Here is a 22972-nt window from a genome sequence, read left to right as displayed (position 1 = left end):
CACTAGCTTGTTTGGCCTTGGTCATGGCCACACCAGCACATGAACTCTGCAAATTTCTCTTATTGACTCGAAACACCTGTGTAATGTCTCCTTATTGTTGGATCTCATCCACATTCAGTGTGACAAAACTTCTAAGAAAAGTTCTGATATGCCTCAGAAAATAAAACATTAAAAATGAGTTGGTACGATTGACTGTGCCTAACAATGTTTTATTTAAGCAGGATTTAAAACACATAAAAATAAAGCGAAACTAAATTTGCACAGATCTCCATTATTACTATGATATGTTAAAAAATGTAGCATCCCGTTGCAAGACTAGACCAGCCTAAAACTTCGACAAAGAACAAATGACTTAGGATCCACAAGGTCACATGATCAAGAAAAATACCAAGTTCCAGACCACTACAGTATGGTGCCTTCAAAGAACAACAGCAGTACAGTCACTTACCTGAGTAATGTGTTTTTATTTTTCAGATTTCAGGTATGAGACCCAATGTATTTTTAGTTCTTGCAGAACAGAATGCTTCCAAATTATCCACCTTTTTATCTAAAACCACAGCAGGCCATTGCTTGTGAGGGCAAACAACAAATGTTTGTGACCACCACATACAATAAGTTACACCAGCTTACTCATTTCTTTTTGTTTAGTGGTAACAAAAGATAATACTACACTAAACCTCTAACTACAATATAATACCTCATATTTCAACTGATCTCACACTGACATGAAGTTCAGATTATTTCTCATATAACATAATAATTTGTCTCTTTTCTGTCAGTAATTGTGCCCTAAACATCAGTAAAAAAAAACATGTAAAACATTTACTGACAACTTAAAAAAATGACAAATATATTTTATGTTTAATAAACCAAATTATTTTTGTCATTACTATGATAATCCTCAGTGGTTCTAAAAATAATATATATATTTTAAATATTATCAAAAAAAATTGTGTTTTTTTTGGGGGGGGGAGACGTGAGCACACAAAAAAAGTCAAAACTGAACAAAAAAAAAAAAACAAAAGCAAAAAGAAAAAAGGGAAATGTTCTCGGCATTAGCTGGCTGATATATTGCATGGGGCCTTTGTAATATTTTGTACATAGCCATCAAATAGACTTTATGTTTCAAGGTTTTCTTTCTGCCAATCGAGGTTCTGGAGAGAATAAATGCAAGCCAGTAACCTAAAGGCATCTGAATGTTAGTAAGGTGGAGGAACGTGAGCCAAGCTGTTTGCAAATGCATTTCACTGTTCCAAAATTCCACAGTGCTGCCCAGAGAGAGCAGAGGTCAGAGCTGGGAACACTGCACCCATGTATGAATAGAATTTGTCTCACTGATGAATGGAAATTAATTGTTTCATGTTAAATACACTTTTTTTTTTCAAGACAACTGTTATAAGCAGACTGTTTTGGTTACTCAACCTATTAACTAAGAAAGAGTGTATGAAAATTATTATATACCAAAAACATAAAGAAAAACCCATACTTGTTAAAGTCTCAGTCAGGAACAGCAGCCACAATGCAAAAGCTCAGCCTGAGCTTACTAACTGAGAGCATGTGCCCAATGTTATATTATATGCATGCTGTTATGAGGTTTTAGAGATTGCAGTACTGTAGCAGCATGGTTTGAAAGTCTTTGTTTGCACAACAGTCTACAGATTTCAGCACTTCCTATCTTGGGGGGAGGACTTGGGGATTTCTATCCTGAATATAAAACTGTCCTGTTTTCATACCAGCATACATTGCACTTGTAAAGGGGGGGGGGGGGGTCTGGGGTTAGATAGAGAGAGAGAGAGAGAGAGAGAGAGAGAGAGAGAGAGAGAGAGCTTACAAAGCTCCAGAACATGACATATCGGTTACTTCGAAAGTGACATGGAAACAGTTTTAGAGAGGTTACCATCATAGACAAATCACAGACACACTATACACACATATGTAGCTCACCACTCCATTTTATCACACCAGTCCAGAATATCTGCAACCTTTCACCCACTTAATTGTATTCATTTTATGTATATTTCAGAGCACGGGATGGATGGATGGATGGAGAGAGAGAGAGAGCAAGAGAGAGAGAGAGAGAGAGAGAGAGAGAGAGAGAGAGAGAGAGAGAGAGAGAGAGAGAGAGAGACTTTCCTGAAAACAATTATAGTGGCATTATGTGAAAATGGAAGTTGTGTTAACCATACTTTTCTGAGTTTGAGTCACAGGTGTACAGGTCTTTAAGGTATTTAATGTAGCACCTTACATCATTAGAATAAAACAATTATTCATGTGGTTCCATGAGAAACAATAATATCACTGAATACGGGATTGTGAGGAATGTGCGGAAGCTTGGAATAATTGCTAATAATTAAACGGGTTTGGACTAACTGCCAGTCCAGTCCAGCTAGATTTACCTCAGCTTTCTTTAATCTCATGTGCAGCGATTTAGTTTGTGACCCAAACTGTGACAAAGGTGCTTTCGACAACCAGTGCAGACCCATTCCCCCTAATGAATAGCAGTATAACGTTTCGAGTTTTTGCGTAACAAATGACAGTCTGAAATACATTACTGTGTAATATCCGGGGTGAGACATTAGACAACGGCAAGCTTGGATTATTTTTACCCAAATTAGAAATACTCCAAAACAAAGCAGCCCTACGAATGCTCCCGTGCTCGGGCACTCTCGAGTCACGTGACTGTGACGTCTCCCTTTGCAAACAGCACTCCACATTCAGCGCGTTCATAAACACGGGCGACGGATCGGACGAAGCAAATGCTTCGCTCCCGATCAAGAATTGTATTATTTTAGGTTTAGAACAATAGGCCTCTAAAGAGGTTTATTTCTTTCCAACTTCAGCTACAGTGATAGCTAAGTTTGGAGAGGAGAAAAGAGGTGATATCCGTGTTGTTCGTAGAATATATGTATATATGTGCATTTTGTCGAAGATTATTTGACATCTCCCTCGAAGGAATAAACACCGCGGCAATCCTGCATTATTTTTAGAGGAAAATATATTCTAAACCTGCTCGGAATGGAAAAATCAACATCTAAGAAATCGTATTGTGGTAAGTTCATTCTATTTAAATGGACTTTAAAGTCTATTTAGATTTGTAACTATATGAGATCTATAGATGAATGCAATAGGATGAAATACAACGCACTTTGTTTTTAAATCAATACGTCAAAAATGCTTTTACGTTTTTCCAGACACTGTTCGTATTTTTTTTAAATCTTCGAAGTTCCTTATCTACCTGGGACATGCACTTTCAACATGGGTGAGTAGGCTAAGTGTTTTAAAGTGGAACCCTACTGTTGTAACTGAAAATAAATAAAAAACAGAAATAGTAATACGTGCTTGACCCCTAACAAGTGATGCATGTGTGCATGTTTACGATGATTTCATGTTTTATGTGGTGTCCATAACATAATTCACGCAGGTCCCGAGGTCCGCCATAAATTAGACAAAATCTTGCTGACAAGGGATTATTTTTAGAGATTCTCTAGATTCTGGAAATACCTTTAAGTGTCTCCAGTTCTGTAAGATTTACTGTTCCTACTTTTCAGGGGGACCGTATGTGGAATTTTGCCGTCGCCGTGTTTCTCGTGGAACTTTATGGCAACAGCTTACTGCTGACCGCTGTGTATGGACTGGTGATCGCAGGGTCCGTCCTGCTGCTGGGCGCCATTATCGGGGACTGGGTGGACAAAAACCCCCGCCTGAGAGGTACACTTGACCTCCCTTCTTTTCCTTACACGGAGCTCTGTTCATGGAATGAGTAGATTCGCCGATTGTAAATATAACAAGCAGTCAGAATAATTCACAGTAATCCATTTGTACATATTCGGCATAAAATAGTCTACGTTCTATTAAAAACTTTGTTGGTTTCCTTTTACTTCAGTGGCCCAGACTTCACTGATTGTCCAGAACAGCGCCGTTATCTTGTGTGGCATCCTACTGATGGTCGTTTTCCAGTACAAAGAACAACTAACTATCCTCTACAACGGATGGTTGCTTGTAAGTATCAGACATAATTATATAACTAGTGATTGTACTGCAATACTAAATGCATTAACTTACAATTATATTTTTATATGCGCAATTATATGCGCAAGCTATTGTCTGATGTTGTTACTGAGTTACGTATTACCAATAATCATTGTGCTGTAGCTCTTGGCTCTGACTTCATCTTAAACATTTGTAACTCGAATGGTGAAATATCTTACGATAAAAAAAAAATGAGGTTTTTGTTTATGAGAAATGAAGTCTTGCAACAGTAACACTGGATTCATTATCAAGTGCTCTAAATGCCTATTTAAATCCAATGCTTTAAATTTTTTTGACTTATAGTTTTATTCTCTGCTCTTTCAAATGTATTTATTTATTTACCTGAACTGCACTGAAATAAAATTAATATCAATACCAGCAGGGCAGGGGTCAGCTTTCTTTATTTGAGTTAGAAATAGCTAAACAGTTCCCGAGTGCAAGACATTCTGGGTTCTTTCAGCCTCATACTGACAGGAGGGACGGTCTAGGGCTCTGTCTGAAGAGACGTCAGGCAAAGCTCAGGAGTATCTCTGTCTCTGATGGCCCTGATGAAACAGGGAGCTGGGTACCATGAGTCAGCAGTACACAGGGGTCTCAGGTGGAAAGGAGACAAGCAGACGAACCAATCGTAGACCATGCAATGTTTTACTGTGGCCTAGTGGCAGCTCCACAACACCAGTAATTAAGAAGCATGGCCGTGTTTCTCACTGTCCATGGGGACATGGAGGCGCTGTAAAGTCAACAGTACATGACTTTTTAGAGAGAGTGTTGGCCTTGTTCTATACCACCTCTGAAAACTATGAAAGCATTCATGCTTTTAAATAACCTGTTGTTTCTTTTGCAAGGGCACCTAATAATGGCATTTTGCACCAGTTTTATTATTATTATTATTATTATTATTATTATTATTATTGAGATCTATATGTGCTTTGCAAGTCATGAGTCAGCGCAGGTGAAACGATGTTTATGGAACATATTTTTGTTGTTATTTAACAGACATCATGCTACATTTTAGTCATCACCATCGCCAACATCGCAAACCTGGCCAGCACTGCCATGTCTATCACCATCCAGAGGGACTGGGTGGTGGTGGTGGCCGGCGACGACAGCAGCGGCCTGGCAGGTCAGGCTCCGGTGACCCATCTCCATGTCTCCATGCCTCTCTTTCTCATATGCCTCTATATAAGAACACTTGGCAGAGCATGAGCTGTCACCTTTGAGCACCAAATAATTACTGGCTTTATAACCCTCGTTTCCTCTGGTCAATGGCTCTCATGAAAGACAGAAGTCCAACATATCTTGGAGAAATGTTAGAACTAGCTGTAAATGCCATGGTCCTGGCAGGTAAAATAACCCGTTCTCTTACAGTGCTTATTGCCCTTAGTGAAAGCTATTACCATGCTTCAGATGAAACTTTTAACCCACAGAGATATAATTGCCTTTGGATTTTATAGAGCCATAAGCAATATAGGTAGGTGTAGTTCACATGAAATGTTCACTGACAGGTTTTTCTTTCTTTTTCTATTACTTCTTTTTTTGCTGCAGACATGAATGCCACGGTGAGAATAATCGACCAGCTGACCAACATTCTTGCCCCGATGCTGGTGGGCCAGATCATGGCCTTCGGTTCCCATTTCGTAGGCTGCGGTTTCATCTCTGGCTGGAACCTTTTCTCCATGTGTCTGGAGTACTTCCTCCTCTGGAAGGTCTACCGGATGACTCCAGCGCTGGCTATCAAGGCAGGCCAGAAGGAGACCGATGACCAAGAGATGAAGCAACTCAATGTTCAGAGAGGTGTGCTTTCATACATGCAAAAAGCAGCCAATGAGAAAGAATGCAAGTGGTTGCAACACATTCAGTTCAGTTATGAAGGACTCACCATGACTCAACAGATTTGTTTTTATTTGGGGGTATCTAATCACACACCCCCTCCCCCATAATGAAAGGCCAAAACAGATCCTGGATAAGCATTCTTAGTCTGATAAATGTAGTTGCAGCTGGTTGCGACATATTATTTTCTCTTATGACACAGTTGTTACTCAACAGCGATATTTTCCTTCTCTTTCACAGAACTGGAGAACGGTGAAGTTCCGGCTGAAGGTTCCCAGCTGATGAATGAGGCAGTCATTGCAAAGCAAGATACAGAGAAGAACTCAAGCTGCTGCTACCAGGTTACGCAGCCGCTACACACGCTGCGCAGTGGCTGGGTGGCCTACTACAATCAGTCCATCTTCCTGGCTGGTATGGCCCTGGCCTTCCTCTATATGACCGTGCTGGGCTTCGACTGCATCACCACAGGCTATGCGTACACGCAGGGCCTGAACGGCTCCGTTCTCAGCCTGCTCATGGGGGCCTCAGCCGTGTCTGGGATTGCCGGGACGGTAGCCTTCACCTGGGTGAGGAAGAAGTGTGGCCTCATCCGGACAGGTTTCATGGCTGGAATGGTGCAGCTCTCATGCCTGATGCTCTGCGTGGCGTCCGTCTTTGCCCCCGGCAGCCCACTCGACCTGAGCGTGTCACCCTTGCAGGCAATGATCAGCCAACTGCTGGGAGACAGTGCCGCCCTACCAGAGGCTCCCACCATGACCAGCCTGGCCACCACGGCTGCCCAGGGCATGCTCAACATCTCCAGCATGGAAACCGAGGAAGTTCCACATATCGAGTCCTACATGTCCGTCAGTCTCCTTTTTGCTGGTGTTATCGCTGCTAGAATTGGTAAGTTGATGTGCAGTAAGTAGGTCATTTTGTATTAAAAAATTAAGTATGTCAGTAAAATATATTAATAAATCGACTCCGTGCTCTAGCTATTTTATTTTTTTTAATCACCCTATTATATGTGGTAAAAAAACAGCACTTAGTTGTTAATGTGACTTGAGAGTTGTAAAATCAACCTTTGATGCCAACTTCTCTTGCTGATGTGTTTATGTGGCAATAAAAGATTGCCTGGACTCATTTCCTGACGTGCTTTTTCCTCCAGGTCTTTGGTCTTTCGACCTGACCGTGACCCAGCTCATTCAAGAGAACGTGGCTGAAGCCGAACGAGGCGTCATCAATGGCGTCCAGAATTCCATGAACTACCTCCTCGACCTCCTGCACTTCATCATGGTCATCCTGGCGCCTAACCCAGAGGCCTTCGGTCTCCTGGTTATCCTCTCCGTCTCCTTCGTTGCCATGGGACACATGATGTACTTCAGGTTCGCCTTCAAAACCCTCGGGAGCAGGCTCTTCCTCTGCTGCTCACCCGAGCAGAAAACAGACAGGGCCCCTCCCTCCTTTCCCCTGGCTGTGTAAGTCGTGGAAGAGACGGTACCCCTGTCGCTGCAGTGTGTGTAGCGAACTCGCAGTAACCATGCCAGGGACCCATATTGTACTAACGAGCTTGCAGAGTTAGTGTAGCTACTCGTGTTTAACTTCAAGCTTCAAACCTGTATAACCTTAGCCATAAGCTGTATTAGCCAAGCAGAGCACTCACTTGCTTTCTGCTTGAGCCCAACAAACTCAGCGTTTGGACACAGACCGAGCTGTAGGAAGAGCTTCCTCTTCTATGTGCATGTGCATGCTTTCTGGCTTCAGGGTACTGCGTTAAAGGTGCAGAATAAAGCACCCAAGGCAGGCATGTCACTGCCTTCAGTCAATATCTATTAGGTCTGGCTGCTGTACTATGTTGCATGCAACCCCTGTGAATCTGCCTTCTCCACAGGGATATTTATTCAACTTTTTGGCCTGCTTGTCTAGCTATAGTTAATGCATGCTTAAATTTGTAGTTTCAGTGTTGTTTAGCAGTGTATTGTTACTTAATGCCAGATAGGTTCCAGCATGGTTTTATGTTGCTTTTTGCAGACCAGGGTGAAGTCTCTTAAAAACGTAATATGATGCATGGAAGTTACCTATTCAGGAATACATATTTCATCTATAGTCAATATTACGCATGTGAGCTTTGGTGGTGCTAAATGCATTATTGCAGAAGCTATTTGTTTATATATCAATACTACAAATATATATCAGCATGGGGATGTGAGGGAATAAGTACCATTTTTTTGCCTTCCTACATTCCATATTATTGGTGTGAAGTGTATGATTCACATTTTCTATTGGTGTAGGCCCTGATGCACATAAAATTTCTAAAACCCACATGGCAACGTTATCAGACACTGTGCTTTACATTTTGTCATTTGATTTCATTTTGAATTTTTTTTTTTGTCCCCTCCATTACACATGCACTTTAAGTGATTTACACTTTCTTAAATGCATAAGTACAATGCAACTTCTTGTCCCTGACATTTTTGCACAAATTCCAACCATCGCCTTGTCGCTTCACCGATAGCAGAAAATGTAGAATTAACTCTAGGGGTGCTTCACCAGCGACACAACCACAGCAGTAAGGCCTCAGGTCTCAGGCTGCTCCACCCAGAGTTTCCACCTGCATATTCAGCAGACCTGTTGCTTCAGGCCAGCTTGAGTGTAAAGTAAACACCTTCACTTATTTTAGCTGCCTCTTGGAACGACTTCTCACACCCAGCCAAACCAGAGAGCACACACCACCCCTCCGTTAAACAACCCCTGCTTTGGAAACTGATTTTTGCGAGGCGGTTGGCAAGTTGTATAATACTGAGGTTAGAGAACCATGTGGGTCGCCTATAAGGAACAGGGAGGGCATTTTTCAAGTCTCAGGGCAGAATGCTGAATCAGCTCTTTGGCTCACAGTTGGGGTGTTTTGTGAAGGGCAGCTGGTCTTTGCATAGAAACGCAGGTGTCCCAACTCACTATTGATCTTCTGAAGTGATGTTTGCTCCAAAATGGAACCACATTTTCTGCAGCAGGGCACAGATCACTTTAGTCTTCCAAGATAGTTTCAGGGGTAATACACTATTAGAATCCTTTCCTTTACTCACGTGGCAATTTACCATACTGGTGAATGTGAAAATTATGTGTGTGCATCATGGCAGTATATAGTATTTTTGCCTTATGTACAAATCCTTTTTGTATGTCTTAATTTTTTTATATTCATGTTTAATGGTTGGCTCTTTGTTTTTCCTCCCAACTTTGTCAAGTGTTATAAGAAACATATACCACTGGAAAATGCTGTTAAAAAAAACAACAAAAACAAAAACAAACAAACACCCAACATCTAGTTAAATGTGATATACGCAAAATGCAAACACAGTCTTGTGTTTTATATAGCTGAAAGTTATTCAGCTACGCAACATGTTCCATGCTGTTACCGATACTGGTCAACACTACCCTCTGATGGAGAAAGAGAAAACAGCCTGGGACTTGTAGTGCCTGCCCTTGCTTTCAACTGAAAATAAAAACACTTTGATCCACATGGCACATCTCCATTTTTTTTTGCAGACAGACACAAAGGCAGGTAGTTCAGCGAGGAGGAGAAAGCCATCTCCACATGCTAACCAAGAGTGAAGACTCCTGGCCTAGTTTCAACAGTGATCACACAGGGTCACATTCTTGAACCACCCATTTTCTTTGAAGACCTTTTTGAAATGGGCCTGTTTAAAGAATTGGCTTTAAGCTGAACTCAATGGCTTGTAAGCCAGTAAAAGACCAATGTGAAGTGTAAGGTCCACAGCCATTAGAAGGGCCACAGAACAGGTTTCTGCTGGGTTGCTGATACAGCCAGTAAGAAAGAGCTGATCTGAAATAAGTATGCCATCCATTTTTAAGAAACATCAATGGTATTTATGAGGACATGGCAAAGCCTGACACTTCCACAGTTCTCAGCACCAGTGGCTAAGCAATTCTGTCTGCTGTGGTCATGTGCAGTCAAGGAACTACCAGTGCACGAGACCAGCATGATCAGTACAGACAAGTACAAAGTCCATTGCCATGAAATCAAGCTCAAGATAAATGTCAGTAATAGATAAGATAAAAGGCATCATTTGCTTCCAAAGCTTTTCTGGAAGACATGCTCCCATGTATGACCTATAGAAAATGCTTAATGTGTACATTTATCTTAAACTAGATTACACTGAATTTAAGAATGACGTGAAAAGGCCCAACGTGTAACGCAAAACCGGGAGGTTCACCTTCCCCGCAGCACATGGTCTCACAAGCTGAAGCTGAAACGTGAGTAGCTGTGACCACTGAAACTTGACCTGAAACAGTAGTGACACCGGGCTGGATATTTGTTTCCCCATCTATGGACTGGTTTTCAAGGCAAATAAACTTCAGAGTTAAACTTAAATCTGAAACTTAAATCTTGCCCCGACAACTCGATTGCTGAAACCAAATGGTGACCAAGCTTATACGCCATTATTTTTGTACAGAGTTCACAGATGGTTTAAGATGACCCCAGTGACCCCACAGAGGGATCCACGCTGCTCAGTGAGACAGTGGACATCCCTGCAGCTGGAGTTCGTGTTCGAGCTCCAGTACACCCTGTCGTAAAATATTGTAAATGCTGCGGTTTTTGTCCGGGGTAAAAAAAAAAACAAAACAAACAAACAAAAAAAGACAACAAGCATGCCTCATGTGAAGAAAGGTGTGAGCAACTGAACCCGCCAGGACAACACTGTGACTCAGCTTGAAAATGCAAGACTTTAAACTCTATGACCCAGTAGAGAGACAGAAGACAAACAGTGAGGCAGAAGTGCTCGGACACATCACGCGTTTATCTTCTTTTCTGAGAGAAAGCGAGTATATGGGGAACAGGAGGCTTGGGAGCAGAAACAAACAAAGCTGAAACAAACAATTTGTTTTCTAAGTCTCACATGTTCCTCACCACAAAAGATAACCAAATATTTGAGTTTACCAAGAGGCGGCTACTTACAATATGAAGGCCTTCTGGTTACTGACATGCAAGATCAAGCATGTCCCAAAAAGGATCAGTGTCACTTCAAGATCCAAAATAAATATGGACACCCCTTACATTTTTTAATTCCACTGTTACCTTAGGGTATAAAAGGTAATGATAATGGGGTGTGGGTGTGCACGCGCGAGCGCTCTGGAAGGCTTGTGGCTAAGAGCTGGTGAGGCTTGTGACCCAGCTGAAGTCAGTCTTTCGCAACCTCCTCAGTTCTTTCTCCTCGGCTCTGGACAGGCTTGGAGGGGCCTCGCCCACTGAGCCTTGTGTCCGGACTCCCTGCGGACCGTTATTCATTTCCATTTCCTCCTCCGAGTCCACTTCCTCTTTTTCACTGTCCACTTCCTGTTCAGGAAGCTCCTTCTCATCTCTTGTGTAAGCACAAAAAGAAATAAACAGATTTATTTTTATATATGAACAAGAGGCAAAGTCAGAAACAAAGGTACTTCAGTAGGAAAAACCCATATAGAAACATGCAGCACTTGAACTTTCACTAGTTGACAGATACATAAAAAGACATTACGTAAGCATTCAAATTGAGGAGAAGATACGCACCCTGTGAAACAGTATAAGTGCAAAACATGACGAGCATGACCTCCCACAGAGAGCCTCATGCAATGTACATACAGCAATACTGCAGTTTACATATTAACATGGGCAGGCATAAGACATTAAATAAAGTTATTAGAGCTCAGTGAAAACCACCATGTCACTGAATAAATTAAGCAGGCAGGTCTGTAATGGTGTAACTTTTGCTCCTTTCTTGTCATGACTCGGCAGCATACATTAACTAAGATGACTCAACAAACACTCAAAGAAAAGGAAGTCAAAAGGAGATCTAGGAATAATGATATTGCACATGAAAAGGGCCATTGATTTTTATATATGCGCATTTAACTGACGCTGCAATGCAACTTACAATTATGACTGAATACAGCTTGACCAATTGAGAGCTAAGGGCCTTGCTCAGGGGCCCCAACAGTGGCAACCTGGCAGTTTGAACTGGCAACCCTCAGATTACAAGTCAAGTACCTTCACCAATGAGCTCTCACTGCCCCCCAGGAGTACAAAGTCTACTTCTGACAAAAGCCAGAGTGTAACAAGATTCCGTAGAAACTTAAGATGCCGTACCTGCCGCCAGTATTGGAGATGAGGAGGGAGTTTAAAAACACTGAACACAGGAAGGAGGCTGGTGGAAGGACGTGGGCCGGAGTGTGCAGTAACTGGCAAATGGGAATCAGCATGGAAAAGCGATGAATGTAGAAATTAACATGTGGGGAGTTGCAAGGACAGCAAAAAAGCTTAAATAATCTAAATAACTGAACTTGCTCATGCGCTCACTGGCACTGACCTCTCTGATGGCTACACAGCCCTGGGGGAGCTGGGCTCTGTCTGCTGCTTGACTCGGCACAGACGTCTGTTTCTCCTGCTGCTGCTGACGATGCTTGCCTAGCAACAGGTAGAAGGGCGTCATGGCGACACTGTCGTCAACCAGGAGCTGCAACAGAGCACATTTCCACCAACTCGATGTTATTCGACAGCAGGGTGAGCCAGACCAATTGTAGGAGCTAGAGGCACAGGACACGTGGCGAGAAACAGGAGAGACTGACCTCCTTCCTAGAGTTCAATATCCTCTCATCCTCTGCTCTGGTACTGAACGTCAATAATTCCTTCAAACGGGGGGGGGGGAATTTAAAAAAAAAAAATCAATGTTACCATGGAGATCGGCACATAAGATGGTAGACTGAGCTGAAACTGACAGATTCAATAGTCTACATGCTTAAAGCACTAACAAAAAACACAAAGACTTGAAAGGAAATGTTTCCAATAGTTGAGTGTGGCAGAGTGTGGACTGTCCGTTTTAGACTCGTACCATTTGCTCTGTAAGGAAGTGCAGGCGTGACCTGTTGAGCCACTGGGACCACTCGTCACAGCTGTCCAGGGGATCTTCCCTCGGGACGAAGATACAGCGCTGCACCCTTCCAACGCACACGGCCTTCTGGGTAAACAGAGGCCGCGGCTCGCTGGGTCTGAAAACAAACACTGGCCACAGAACAGGGATTCGGCTAGCACCATTTTTCACTGCCACCTATCATCTTTAATACATGCGAAACGTGAAAATCTTTTTTTCCCAGAGCAGCCCTAAGCGTTCAGTCTTTGTCCATAACTTTTTAATCCAGCAGTAATTCAGTTAGGCATTCCTAAATTCATATGGGTTCTGGGGGAGCAGTACACTGCACTCATAGGGTAGTATAGGTCTGGGATTAAAGCCAATGCTTCACTGGATTAAGTCTTCTTTGGAATAAATCACAAATTGATTTGATGAGGACTCAAACTTACGATCGGTTTTTCCAGAGTTGTGACAAAATGCCGCCACGTTTTCAGAAAGAGGGTCCGTCCTCAGGACACATACATCCATCGACGTGCTCCACTCCACTATGTGAAAGAGAAACATTTAGTTTCCATACATGAAAGAAGTGTGAACACAAAAACCTTGATCAAACCTGAAGGAGCTTAAACAAAACATGCAAGTCTTGGTGAAAGTTTTGTCTCAGACAAACACACAGACGTGGATACGAACATGCGCAGGTGAGGAGATTCCAGCAGAGGAGATTCTTGGTGGTGGTGCCAAGCAGGTATTTAGAGCAGCTCAGCCGGCCGAAACAAAGATCCCTGGAGGTTAAAATCCATCAGAAGCAGTCATTTTCCAGCCTACCTTGTAGGTCCAGTCACGATCCTCAGACATATTTCACCACAGTAGCATGGCTAGCAGCAGCTTTTGTAACACTGCTCTGCTCAACATAATCTACTGGTTTCATTACAACCACAAAGTTTTTCACTGTATAAATATTTCTTTCTTTTTTTTTTTGGGGCACATGAATTAATCCATTTGACTCCATTTTGCAGACACCAGCGCACCGGAGACCGCAGAGAGCCCAGACACCAGCTGCACTCAAACATAAGCCAATAAAATCACACTCCAGCCCTTTTAAGCATGCTGTAACCATAACGACCTACTGCCCCCTTACCTACCAGAGATACATGTGAAAGGTCTGGGCCCTTTTACTAGGGAAATGAATCAAAGATAAATCTAGACAGTACATGAGGTTCTTGATGTTTTTCATTGGTAAATCCACCATGTCCAGTGCTAGTTTTCAAAAGCTGTTTAATTATAAAATTTAGTCTTTTAAACCAATGCAAAACCCAGAATATGATAAGACAGCTTCTGAAAGGGTGAAGGGCTCACAGCACCATGTCTGGGCTATTACACTGTAATGCAAAAACCATCTTAGCTTTTGAGAGTCTTACAATTATACCTGTTTGACCAGCTTTTTACACCCTAAAACAGCAGCATAAGCACAAAATGTCAACATGCTCTGGTGTGCCCGAGCTGAAGAACTCACTCGATAGTCCCTGGCGGCTGGCACAGCGTGGTGAGGAGCTCCCAGGTGTCTGGGCTCCACAAGGTCACCACCTCCGCGAAGCTGACCGCCAGCAAGGAACCATCGCCAGAGAAACAGCAGTTTGTGGGCTGCAGGCCGTGGTAGCTGCCCAAGTGTTCACATGACCAAGAGGCTTGCTTCTCTGCAGCAGAAATGGAAACGCTGAGGTCAGTGGAAAGGTAAGGGGAGGGGAAGAGAGGAAAAGAGTAGAGGGCTAAGGGGTCAGGGTGACGAGAACAATTCTAGCTTGGGAAGAATGAAACCCTCTACTCTCCGAGCAGCTTACACACGGAAAATGAAACCCATCTGAAGCAAGCTGTTATTCTGATGATCGGCCTTTCAGTTTGTCATTAATCTTAGCCACAAGTTGTCATTAGTCTTGCGGCCAAAACAAGACTAGTGCAACCTCGAAGAGCTACTATTTACAAACTCAGAGGTTCAATTATCACTCGTGCACAGCTCTGCTGAGAGGAAGTGAGTAGGGGAAGGGGACAGAGGCTTATTTCAGTGCGTCTGTGATTCCACAGGGTTCCTACTTTAAGTCGAATGTACGATTCCCTGACTAAAAAGCTGAATTTTCATGACTTATGATGAACAGAGAGAAAAAGACACCACCTTTGTTAAATGGGCGCGGAAAAATTAAGCAACTGCTCACACAATATGAGAAATGCATAAAAATATTTTTTACAAAGGCAACTAAAATTTAAAGACAAAATTCCCTGATATTCCATGACTTGATGCAAAAAGTGATCAAATCCCCTGAGTTTCCATGTTTTGTTTTGTTTTTTAATTGCATGATATTCCAGAAATTCCAGGACCAATAATCAAGATAACAAGCAGAAACACGACCACTTTGGATGCCCTTTTTCTGCACCAATCATGGGCAGTTAGACATACTGGTCACCTTTCACTAGGAAACTCTGGTGTGTTTTTGCATGTCACGTGTGTGTGTGTGTGTGTGTGCGTGTGTGTGTATGTATAGAGCATTTGGAGCATGTGAGAAGGTGGGGCTTGGCTCACTCTGCTCATCCAAGTCTGACCCCAGCAGCCAGACTTTGAACTGGTCATCCTTGGCCACCGTGACCAGCATGGTGGTGTCCATGGCAGGGCTGAAGCACATAGCTGTAATCATGTTCTGATGTGGAGCTGTTATGGTGGTGTTCAGCTCAAAGCTACACAGGTGCAGAAGGGAACAGTGTACTTCAGTGCATAGTTGTGTTTAATTAAAAAAAAACAAACAAAAAAAATCATTTAGAAAGAATTACTTCAGAGGTCTTTAAAAAATAAAAAAAATAAATTAAGAAACTAAACAGAACAGATGGATCAGTACAGAATCTTGACAGCCTCCTAATTCCATTTGAAGGCACTTTAGACACTTACTACAAAATAAATAGGGCGTCCATTACTTTCACTGGGCATTGCATGAGTTCTGCCTCAAACATACCTTTGAGCTTTTTCATTGAAGCTCCAGAGTTTGAGGGAAAATTCGAGACTGGAGATTTTGCTGCCCCTCTGCTCCACTGTAGCCAGCCAAGAAGCCGTGCCATCCAGTGCCGCCTTCACCACCTCGAACTGGTCCAGGCCTGCCTGGTAGATGTACTCCTGCTGCACAATGTCCAGCTGCAGGGAGAGAGGCAGGCAGACACACATCAAACTAACCACACTATAGCACAATAATCTTACACACTTCCAACATTCATCTCAAGGACCATGATTAGGTGGTTTCACACAAATAAGGCCATATGACAGCATGTGAACACTTTCTTAGAACACTTTCCATTGGAAACGTCCAGAATGCTTCCCTACACCAGAGAAGTGACCACTCAGCACGCACATCACATCTGTGCAAAGGTTCTGATGTGACATTGCACTGAGGTGTTTTGAGCTTAAAATGTCTCCACTGTGCTCTTCGTCTGAAGTGAACACACCCTCCTCACAACTTTGTCTGGTGGCCTCTGAAAATTGCTTTCACTGTCCACACAGCACAATTTAGGTCAGTTGATTCAGTGTCGTTTTTTTTTTTTTTTTAAAACATCACTTTCAGGATGTCATAATGAAACCATTTACATTTTATCCCTCTTCACACATGTACTTGTGGTAAACCTCCCCACATAAATGACGCAGTTACAATGATCCAAACTTTCCTGTATTAGATGTCACCATGCCAGTCCATTCAAATGGTAGAGAAAGAACAGCAGAAGGCAGAACATGCCAACTGATGTAAAGAGATCCGGGGCATGCAGACACAGCAATTCCATGAACACCTACTGCACGCCTTTGCTGACGTGGGGTCAAAACCTGGAGCGGCATGCCCAGTACGGCATCGCGGTGACCCGGATCCAAGACAGCCACACCCCCAACCCATGCAAGAAACTGGAAGCCATGCCCCCCCCAACATGTGCATGAGGTGCAGAAGGCTTACGCTGTAAAGCTGCTTGTCACGCTCGAGAGAGTAGAACTGGAGATGGCCTGGTTTTCCGTTCAGCACCAGGGCCTTGGTGCGCGGATCAATCATCAGATCTGTCTGTACAGAGCCTCCTAAAAGCAAACGACAACGACATGAGCAGGTGGGGGGGGGGGGGGTTGGGTTACGGTAACAGAACCCTGCAGCTGAGTCATGGTGAAGCGAGGGAGCTTGTTCTTGGCACCTTTCACGAGGCCTTGAATCACAGCAGACACTCGGAAGCTGGAGATGATGGTGATCTCTGGCAGGGTTACACAGCAGAAAACCAGAGTGAACCAGAGTAGCACAACACAAAGCCTAGCACAATTCAACAAACATGATCATGCCACACTGATTCCAACTTGTATTCAACTATTGAAACAAAAGTCTCCAAAACACACCTCAAATATAAACAAACAAAAACCCAAAAACAAGGTGGTGCTTAATATTTCCAGAGGCTCTGCAGACAATGCATCCTGATCCAGAGCCACAGGAAGATGTATACCACCCTTAGCTTTGCCCGCAGGTCTGCATCACGTTCAGTAACTGCTTAGCTCAGATGTGTTCTGAGCTGAAGTACAGCAGAAATGTCTTCTGGGAACCTCAGAAGGTCCACAAGGTCAAAACACTTGTCTAAAACAGGCCAAACCAGTCTTTGGCTTTCAGGTGGAACTCAGGTGCTGAGTCATCACAGGGGTGTGGGGGGAAACTCTTACTGTTGTTTGTGTGGCTTGTGCTGTACATCTGTCCGTCTGGGGACACACAGATATGAGCGATGGCTCCTCCCAGGCGGGGAAGGAAGTTCTTCTTGTTGACTTCCTTGCAATGCCACTGGACGAGCACAGACTCCACCCCTCCACTCAGCAGGTGCATTCCTGTCCACAAAGAAAGAGGAAATCGGCACTCAGGAATCAGCTCATTAAACACCAGACTCAGGGAAGGAAAAAAAGTCCAAAAAAAGTCCATAAACAATATCTTGAGACTGATCAGGCACGTTACAACCACTCTGAGGCGGTTTGAGAAAAACAGCTCCAGTGTAACAGTCAAGTGTAACCACCACAAGAACTTCAGGAACTGCTACACATCAAGCATTAGAAACCAGTGGGAGCTGAAAGATTCTCTCACCTTCAGGGCTGAAACACAGGGCACTCACAGCGTTGTGGTGCCAGTGCTGAGTGGAATATGTGTATTCTTTTTTCTGGTTGAAGTTTCTCCTGAGAGAAAGAGTAAAATGAAAAAGGATGAAAAAAATTGTTTTGTCCCCCATAATCAAAGGTTTTTGGAAAACAAGATGATTTTACTGATCTGTTAAAGCTTCACCTTTATAAAAGAGGAATACTTGGAAATGTTGGACATTTTATTTGAATTTTGCCCAACTATTCGACAGGTATTTAAAATGCTCCCTGCCCATTTAATTTAGAGCTTACCTTCCCACCCCAGTCATCTAACATTAACAGCGTATGTGACAAACCTTTGAACCTCATTTGCTGTTAGTGATTTATAGAAGTAGAACGGTAGTCTGTTTTCATTTATAAAGACTAGAACGGTCAGTTGTTATTAGTTTAGAAGACTGGAAGGGTAAGTTATTGTTGAACAGAATGGTAAGTACGTATTGTAATGGCGTAATTGGAAATGTCATGCTGCATCTCTCAGCCAAACCAGGAACAACTTAATGAAGCGCTCAAGGCGAAGGATTCACTAAACAATCCTGTCACTCACCACAGACGGATCTTGCCGTCTTGGTGTCCTGTAGCAATGCAGTCATCTTTAGGGTGACAGGCTACACAGGTGAAGGCATTTCTGGCTCCTTTCTTATCTGTGGCCTTCAGCTTAAATCTAAAGCAGACAAAAATTAGACAGGACTCTCTGCCACACCTCAGCCGCCTAAGACACGCTGGTAACCAAAAACTGGAAACTATGATTGCACTGTCAAACAGGAAAGCATGGGGCAGGTGGCAGAGGTGCATAAATAAACACAGTGACTGGGCATGTCCCTGCATGCCGACGACCTTGCGGATTCTATTACAAGATCAGTTGCATCACTACTGGTGTTTGATTTACCTGTATGTCTTTTGCTTCCTGAAGAAATACACACACAGCTGGAGGCCCTTAGCAGACGCAATATAGTCACCCTGCAGCCATAAAAATAAAACCCTAGTAAGCAAATGCCCTCACTATGCGCCTTATTTGTAACAGATACCTTGTGTCTCCACTTACATGTACTACAGACTCGGATCTGTGCACATACAAAGTGGACCTACGAGGTTGCTGCTTTGAAGACAAGTGACCGCTGAGTGTACGTTAGATGACCGTCAGCATGAGTATCTTGGCACTGAATTAACAGATAATATATTATAGGACTGGAACCATCATTGCCCATCGGTCAGCCTCTTAATCTGGATTTCAAGCTCATGTTTGGATGGTTAACATAACCAAGTCCTGATTACACACTTCATCTCATTGGGGGAATGTAGCCCCAGTGTGAATCAGACGAGTGGCAAACTGCGGCTCTGCTGAAAGAGCCAAAGGAGCTGGGCTTACCCCTTGGCCGAAGGCTGTGCACGCAGGCACGGGGCTGACGTCGCTCAAAACAGCAGACAGCTCCCTTGCCTCCAGTTCCTGCTCCAGTGCACTGGGCAAACGTACCGCCACCAACTGGAAATGCTCTGCACATGCACACAGACACAGACTTCATAACTAGCACCTGCACACACAACTTGACCATACACCACACAGTAAAATGACACAAAAAAAAAATCAGCCACTTACTCACAAAAGCTGATAACGACACAAAAGCACTAAGGACAATGCTAACTCGCAGCACACCACAACACTCATACCAAAATGCTTTAGTACTGGTACCTACCACCATTTTCATTACTTTGCATGGGAAGGATAATAAAAATGACTCCAATGTGTTTGTTTGAGACATATATGGAAGATATCTTGTATCCAACAGTAAATGTCTGAAGGAAAACAAAAAGACAAATTAGAATGGCTTTCCAAATACTTTAGCTCTGAAATGCGACATAGCTGTTACCCTACCTTGATAAGGATGCCATCAATGAAATCCCACAGCCTAACAGTGCCATCTAGTGAGCAAGAGTAAACCTGCAGGCAGGTAAAAGACAAAACGGTGTGATTAACACAAGCTTGGTCCAGTTACGTCTTAGTCCAAAGATCATCTTAAATTATAGAGACTGTTCAATGTAATACCCTGTCTATCATTTAAAAATAGTCTTTATTTTCATTATGTTTTTGGGAAAGCCAGATGTGGTGTTAATGGCCTAATTTAAAGTACTCCAGGCACCGAGTATAACATATACATTGCTCATAACACAATGAGTCAATAGTCCCACTGAGAAGCACTTATGCTGACCTGGGAGTTATTTCAGTAATTTCAGGTGCATATTCGTATTTTTATCAGACTTTATAATGACATTCCACAGTCTAAAAACCCTTGTTTAGAACTGTTTAGAACTGATGAATAAAATTATTGAGTTTAACAAAAATCAATAAGTTGAACTAGGAATTCATTAAATCATTTCACTGCAGATAACCTCTGCATATGGCTGCTACCTGCACAACACATCTCGTCATTCACGGAACGTATAGTGCACCACAAGCCTTAATAAAGCCTTGTTGTTTATTCACCGACACTGTTCTTGCTTGAACTGCTAATCAACAAATCCACAGACCTCCACTCATCTGTGCAATTGAAGACCCAGTGACATTGTATAGTTATGGATCTTTTGTGAACATAATCTTTTTCACTTCCTTGCTGTTTGGTAATCCAAAAACATTACTCAATCAACATGATAGCCAAGCACTTATTGGCTGGACCATGCTACATTAGAAATTGCAAGTTAAAGAATAAAAGTCACATTAAGACAATCAGATATGCGATCATAATAATAGGGATAGCTGTAGGGATGGAGGACCCGAGGGAACAACAGGGGTTGTAGGGATGGAGGATCTGAGGGAACGATGTGGGTTTTGGGGATTGAAGGAGCTGAGGGAATGATGTGGGTTGTAGGGATGGAGGAGCTCCCCCTAAAGTAACCCAGGGCCAGCCCATGAAGGGCATTGAATGTGGTTTTGGCTGGAAGACCAATAAAATAATAATGGGAGATGTGATAATCAATGTGAGAAAATATGAAGGCATGAGCCACAGTTTTGGCATCACTAAGTGTTCCAAAATGTCAGAGCTGTGTTAAATTACATGAGAGGCGGATGGACATTTGTCCTAGTGGATCGCTTATGAAAGTGTTTCTCCAAATCCTGTTACATGTTTTCATTACTCTTATCCACTTAGACTGATGGATGGCTGATAAGTGTGAACCAGAGAAACTACTGAACCCTACAGGGAGTGACGGCAGTACTGAAGTTGGTAGACACTTTCAAAGGGTCATCTGTGAACCACCCATCAGTAAGTATCACAATCAGCCATCACTGTCCAATAGGCCAAGCAAATACAAAAACAAGATTGGCTTGTTTACAGATGATAAAGAAAGTAAACAGACCTGAAGATGGTTGGCTGGATTCAAGGCGACACCAGTGACTTGGTTAGCGTGGCCATGCAAAACATGGACGCACTCTTCTGTTCTCGTGCTGAAAACCTTGACTGAATCCCCAGAAGCACATATTAGGAACCTGCAAAATTGAAGGGACTTGACGTAACATCACGGTACAGCCCAAACAAACCGAACGCAGACGCATCAGCGACGCGTCCGTAGGTTCATTCCGCACGTCCCGATGACACAAGGGCTGGATTGAAAATCGGATGGAATTTGGAGACTCTGAGGTAAAGTCCAGGAAAGTTCTACGTAAGTTGGTTAGGACAGTTAGCTAGCTATGCTGTCCTAGCTATGTGGCTGCAACCACTCAGGCATTAATGGAAAGACGTTGACACTAAAGCAAACTTTAAAAATACACACTTTTTACATTCTTTGAAAGTGTAACTTTTAGGTTTTGAAATAACTATAAGACAAACAACGAACAATGCATTAGCTACCCATCTTTACCACCAGGAGTAGGTTAGCTTGCTAGCTACCGGCTACACAAGAAGTTAGTGGGTAACTAGTTTTGCATTACTTTACATCATTCCCTTTCCATAATTAAAACTATGTAAGCAACCAAACAGTCCATCTTGTTTATAGCATACCTGGAGTCGTTTGTGAGGATCGGCGTACTAAAACATATTTTACTGCCACCACATCTTACCACGCGGATATCTGTCTGTTCCACCATTTTTTTTCCTCTGACGTAACCTCAATGAGCCGCACACTCGAAGTCACGTGACTTCCATTCGCCAAATGGGGGACGATGCCGCCGCCTCTCGCTTTTTTGTATCGTAAAATTAAGTTATTCACAAAATATAGAATACTCGAATAAAGCTTTTACAAATTATAGTAATAGCAAATATTTTATTATTTAGTTTCAAATGTCATTAATATTCTTTATTCGTGCCAAGCAAATAAATGCGTTTTTCCCCATAGAACCCAAGTTATCTTAAAGAGATAAATAAGATAATGAATTATGAATATTTATCTGCAGTGTTTGGATAGTTACAAAAAGGTAACCCGTTACAATTGAGTAATTACGTCAGATTCATTCAAACTATAGGGTAGTTTAATCGCGTTATTTTACTTCCTAGAAAAAGAGACTCGTCGGGCTACCGGTTACGTTATTGGCCTATATAAATATCAAAAGTCATGATTTAAACACATTGTGTATAATTAATATAATGTGCTTACAAATATGAGTTACTTAATCAATACAATTCCAATCACGCCAGTACACTTTGTGATTAGTTACCCAACACCACCCAACACCGTGTTTAATTGATAGTATCTTGAAATTATGCCTATTTATCGATAAGAAGAAGCCTGCGGACCTAGGCTATATGCTGTTAAAGTTATGCACTTATTCATGTTCTTTTCTTTCCTTTTATTTAATGTTCCTTTTACTACAAAAGGACACAGTGCATGGCATTGTATTCTTGTTGTTTTCAACGCAAGCATGCATTTAGCTCACATTCCATTAAGATAACAAAATGTACAAGTTAATATAAGACGCGCATAAGTAATAATGAAAAATCTGTTTATCAGCTTGTGCCTTTTATTTAATTACAAAATGACTAATTGAAAATCATTGTCGACTGTGGTGCAAACGTAACCTACAACAGACTGCAGAAACAGCATATGTTATATCTGAAACCTAACATAATGGTGCACTTTC

General features: G+C 42.5%; 2 protein-coding genes across 3 annotated transcripts; one reads left to right on the top strand and one right to left on the bottom strand.

Moving 5' to 3' along the window:
• The first annotated feature begins 2711 nt into the window (after window positions 1-2711).
• Window positions 2712-9353, top strand: slc40a1 (solute carrier family 40 member 1). Of its 2 annotated transcripts, XM_027016429.3 has the most exons (8): window positions 2713-3049; window positions 3192-3259; window positions 3549-3708; window positions 3884-3999; window positions 5026-5152; window positions 5575-5823; window positions 6100-6744; window positions 7007-9353. In XM_027016429.3, the coding sequence occupies exons 1-8, from the start codon at window positions 3016-3018 to the stop codon at window positions 7318-7320; spliced, it is 1713 nt and encodes a 570-aa protein (XP_026872230.2). In that variant the 5' UTR covers window positions 2713-3015; the 3' UTR covers window positions 7321-9353. The 2 variants fall into 2 exon arrangements, with proteins under 2 accessions (XP_081569323.1, XP_026872230.2); XM_081713197.1 differs by lacking the exon at window positions 5026-5152 and having other exon boundaries at window positions 2712-3049.
• A 1281-nt stretch (window positions 9354-10634) lies between these two features.
• wdr75 (WD repeat domain 75) lies at window positions 10635-21991 on the bottom strand. Its single transcript, XM_027016426.3, has 21 exons — window positions 21897-21991; window positions 21256-21385; window positions 19778-19843; window positions 19599-19698; window positions 19274-19398; window positions 18794-18864; window positions 18452-18568; window positions 17858-17946; window positions 17449-17607; window positions 16938-16994; window positions 16712-16827; window positions 15734-15909; window positions 15310-15461; window positions 14251-14431; window positions 13428-13519; window positions 13187-13282; window positions 12720-12889; window positions 12457-12516; window positions 12198-12344; window positions 11978-12069; window positions 10635-11216 (listed from the first exon to the last, which is right to left on the bottom strand). The coding sequence occupies exons 1-21, from the start codon at window positions 21980-21982 to the stop codon at window positions 11003-11005; spliced, it is 2496 nt and encodes an 831-aa protein (XP_026872227.2). The 5' UTR covers window positions 21983-21991; the 3' UTR covers window positions 10635-11002.
• Window positions 21992-22972: the final 981 nt, after the last annotated feature.

The sequence above is a fragment of the Electrophorus electricus genome, chromosome 4 (genome assembly GCF_041902795.1).
Source record: "Electrophorus electricus isolate QZ-2024a chromosome 4, ASM4190279v1, whole genome shotgun sequence".
NCBI classification, from domain to species: Eukaryota; Metazoa; Chordata; class Actinopteri; order Gymnotiformes; family Gymnotidae; genus Electrophorus; species Electrophorus electricus.
The sequence above is the reverse complement of the archived record's forward strand: the minus strand, read 5'-3'. Positions and strand labels throughout refer to the sequence as shown.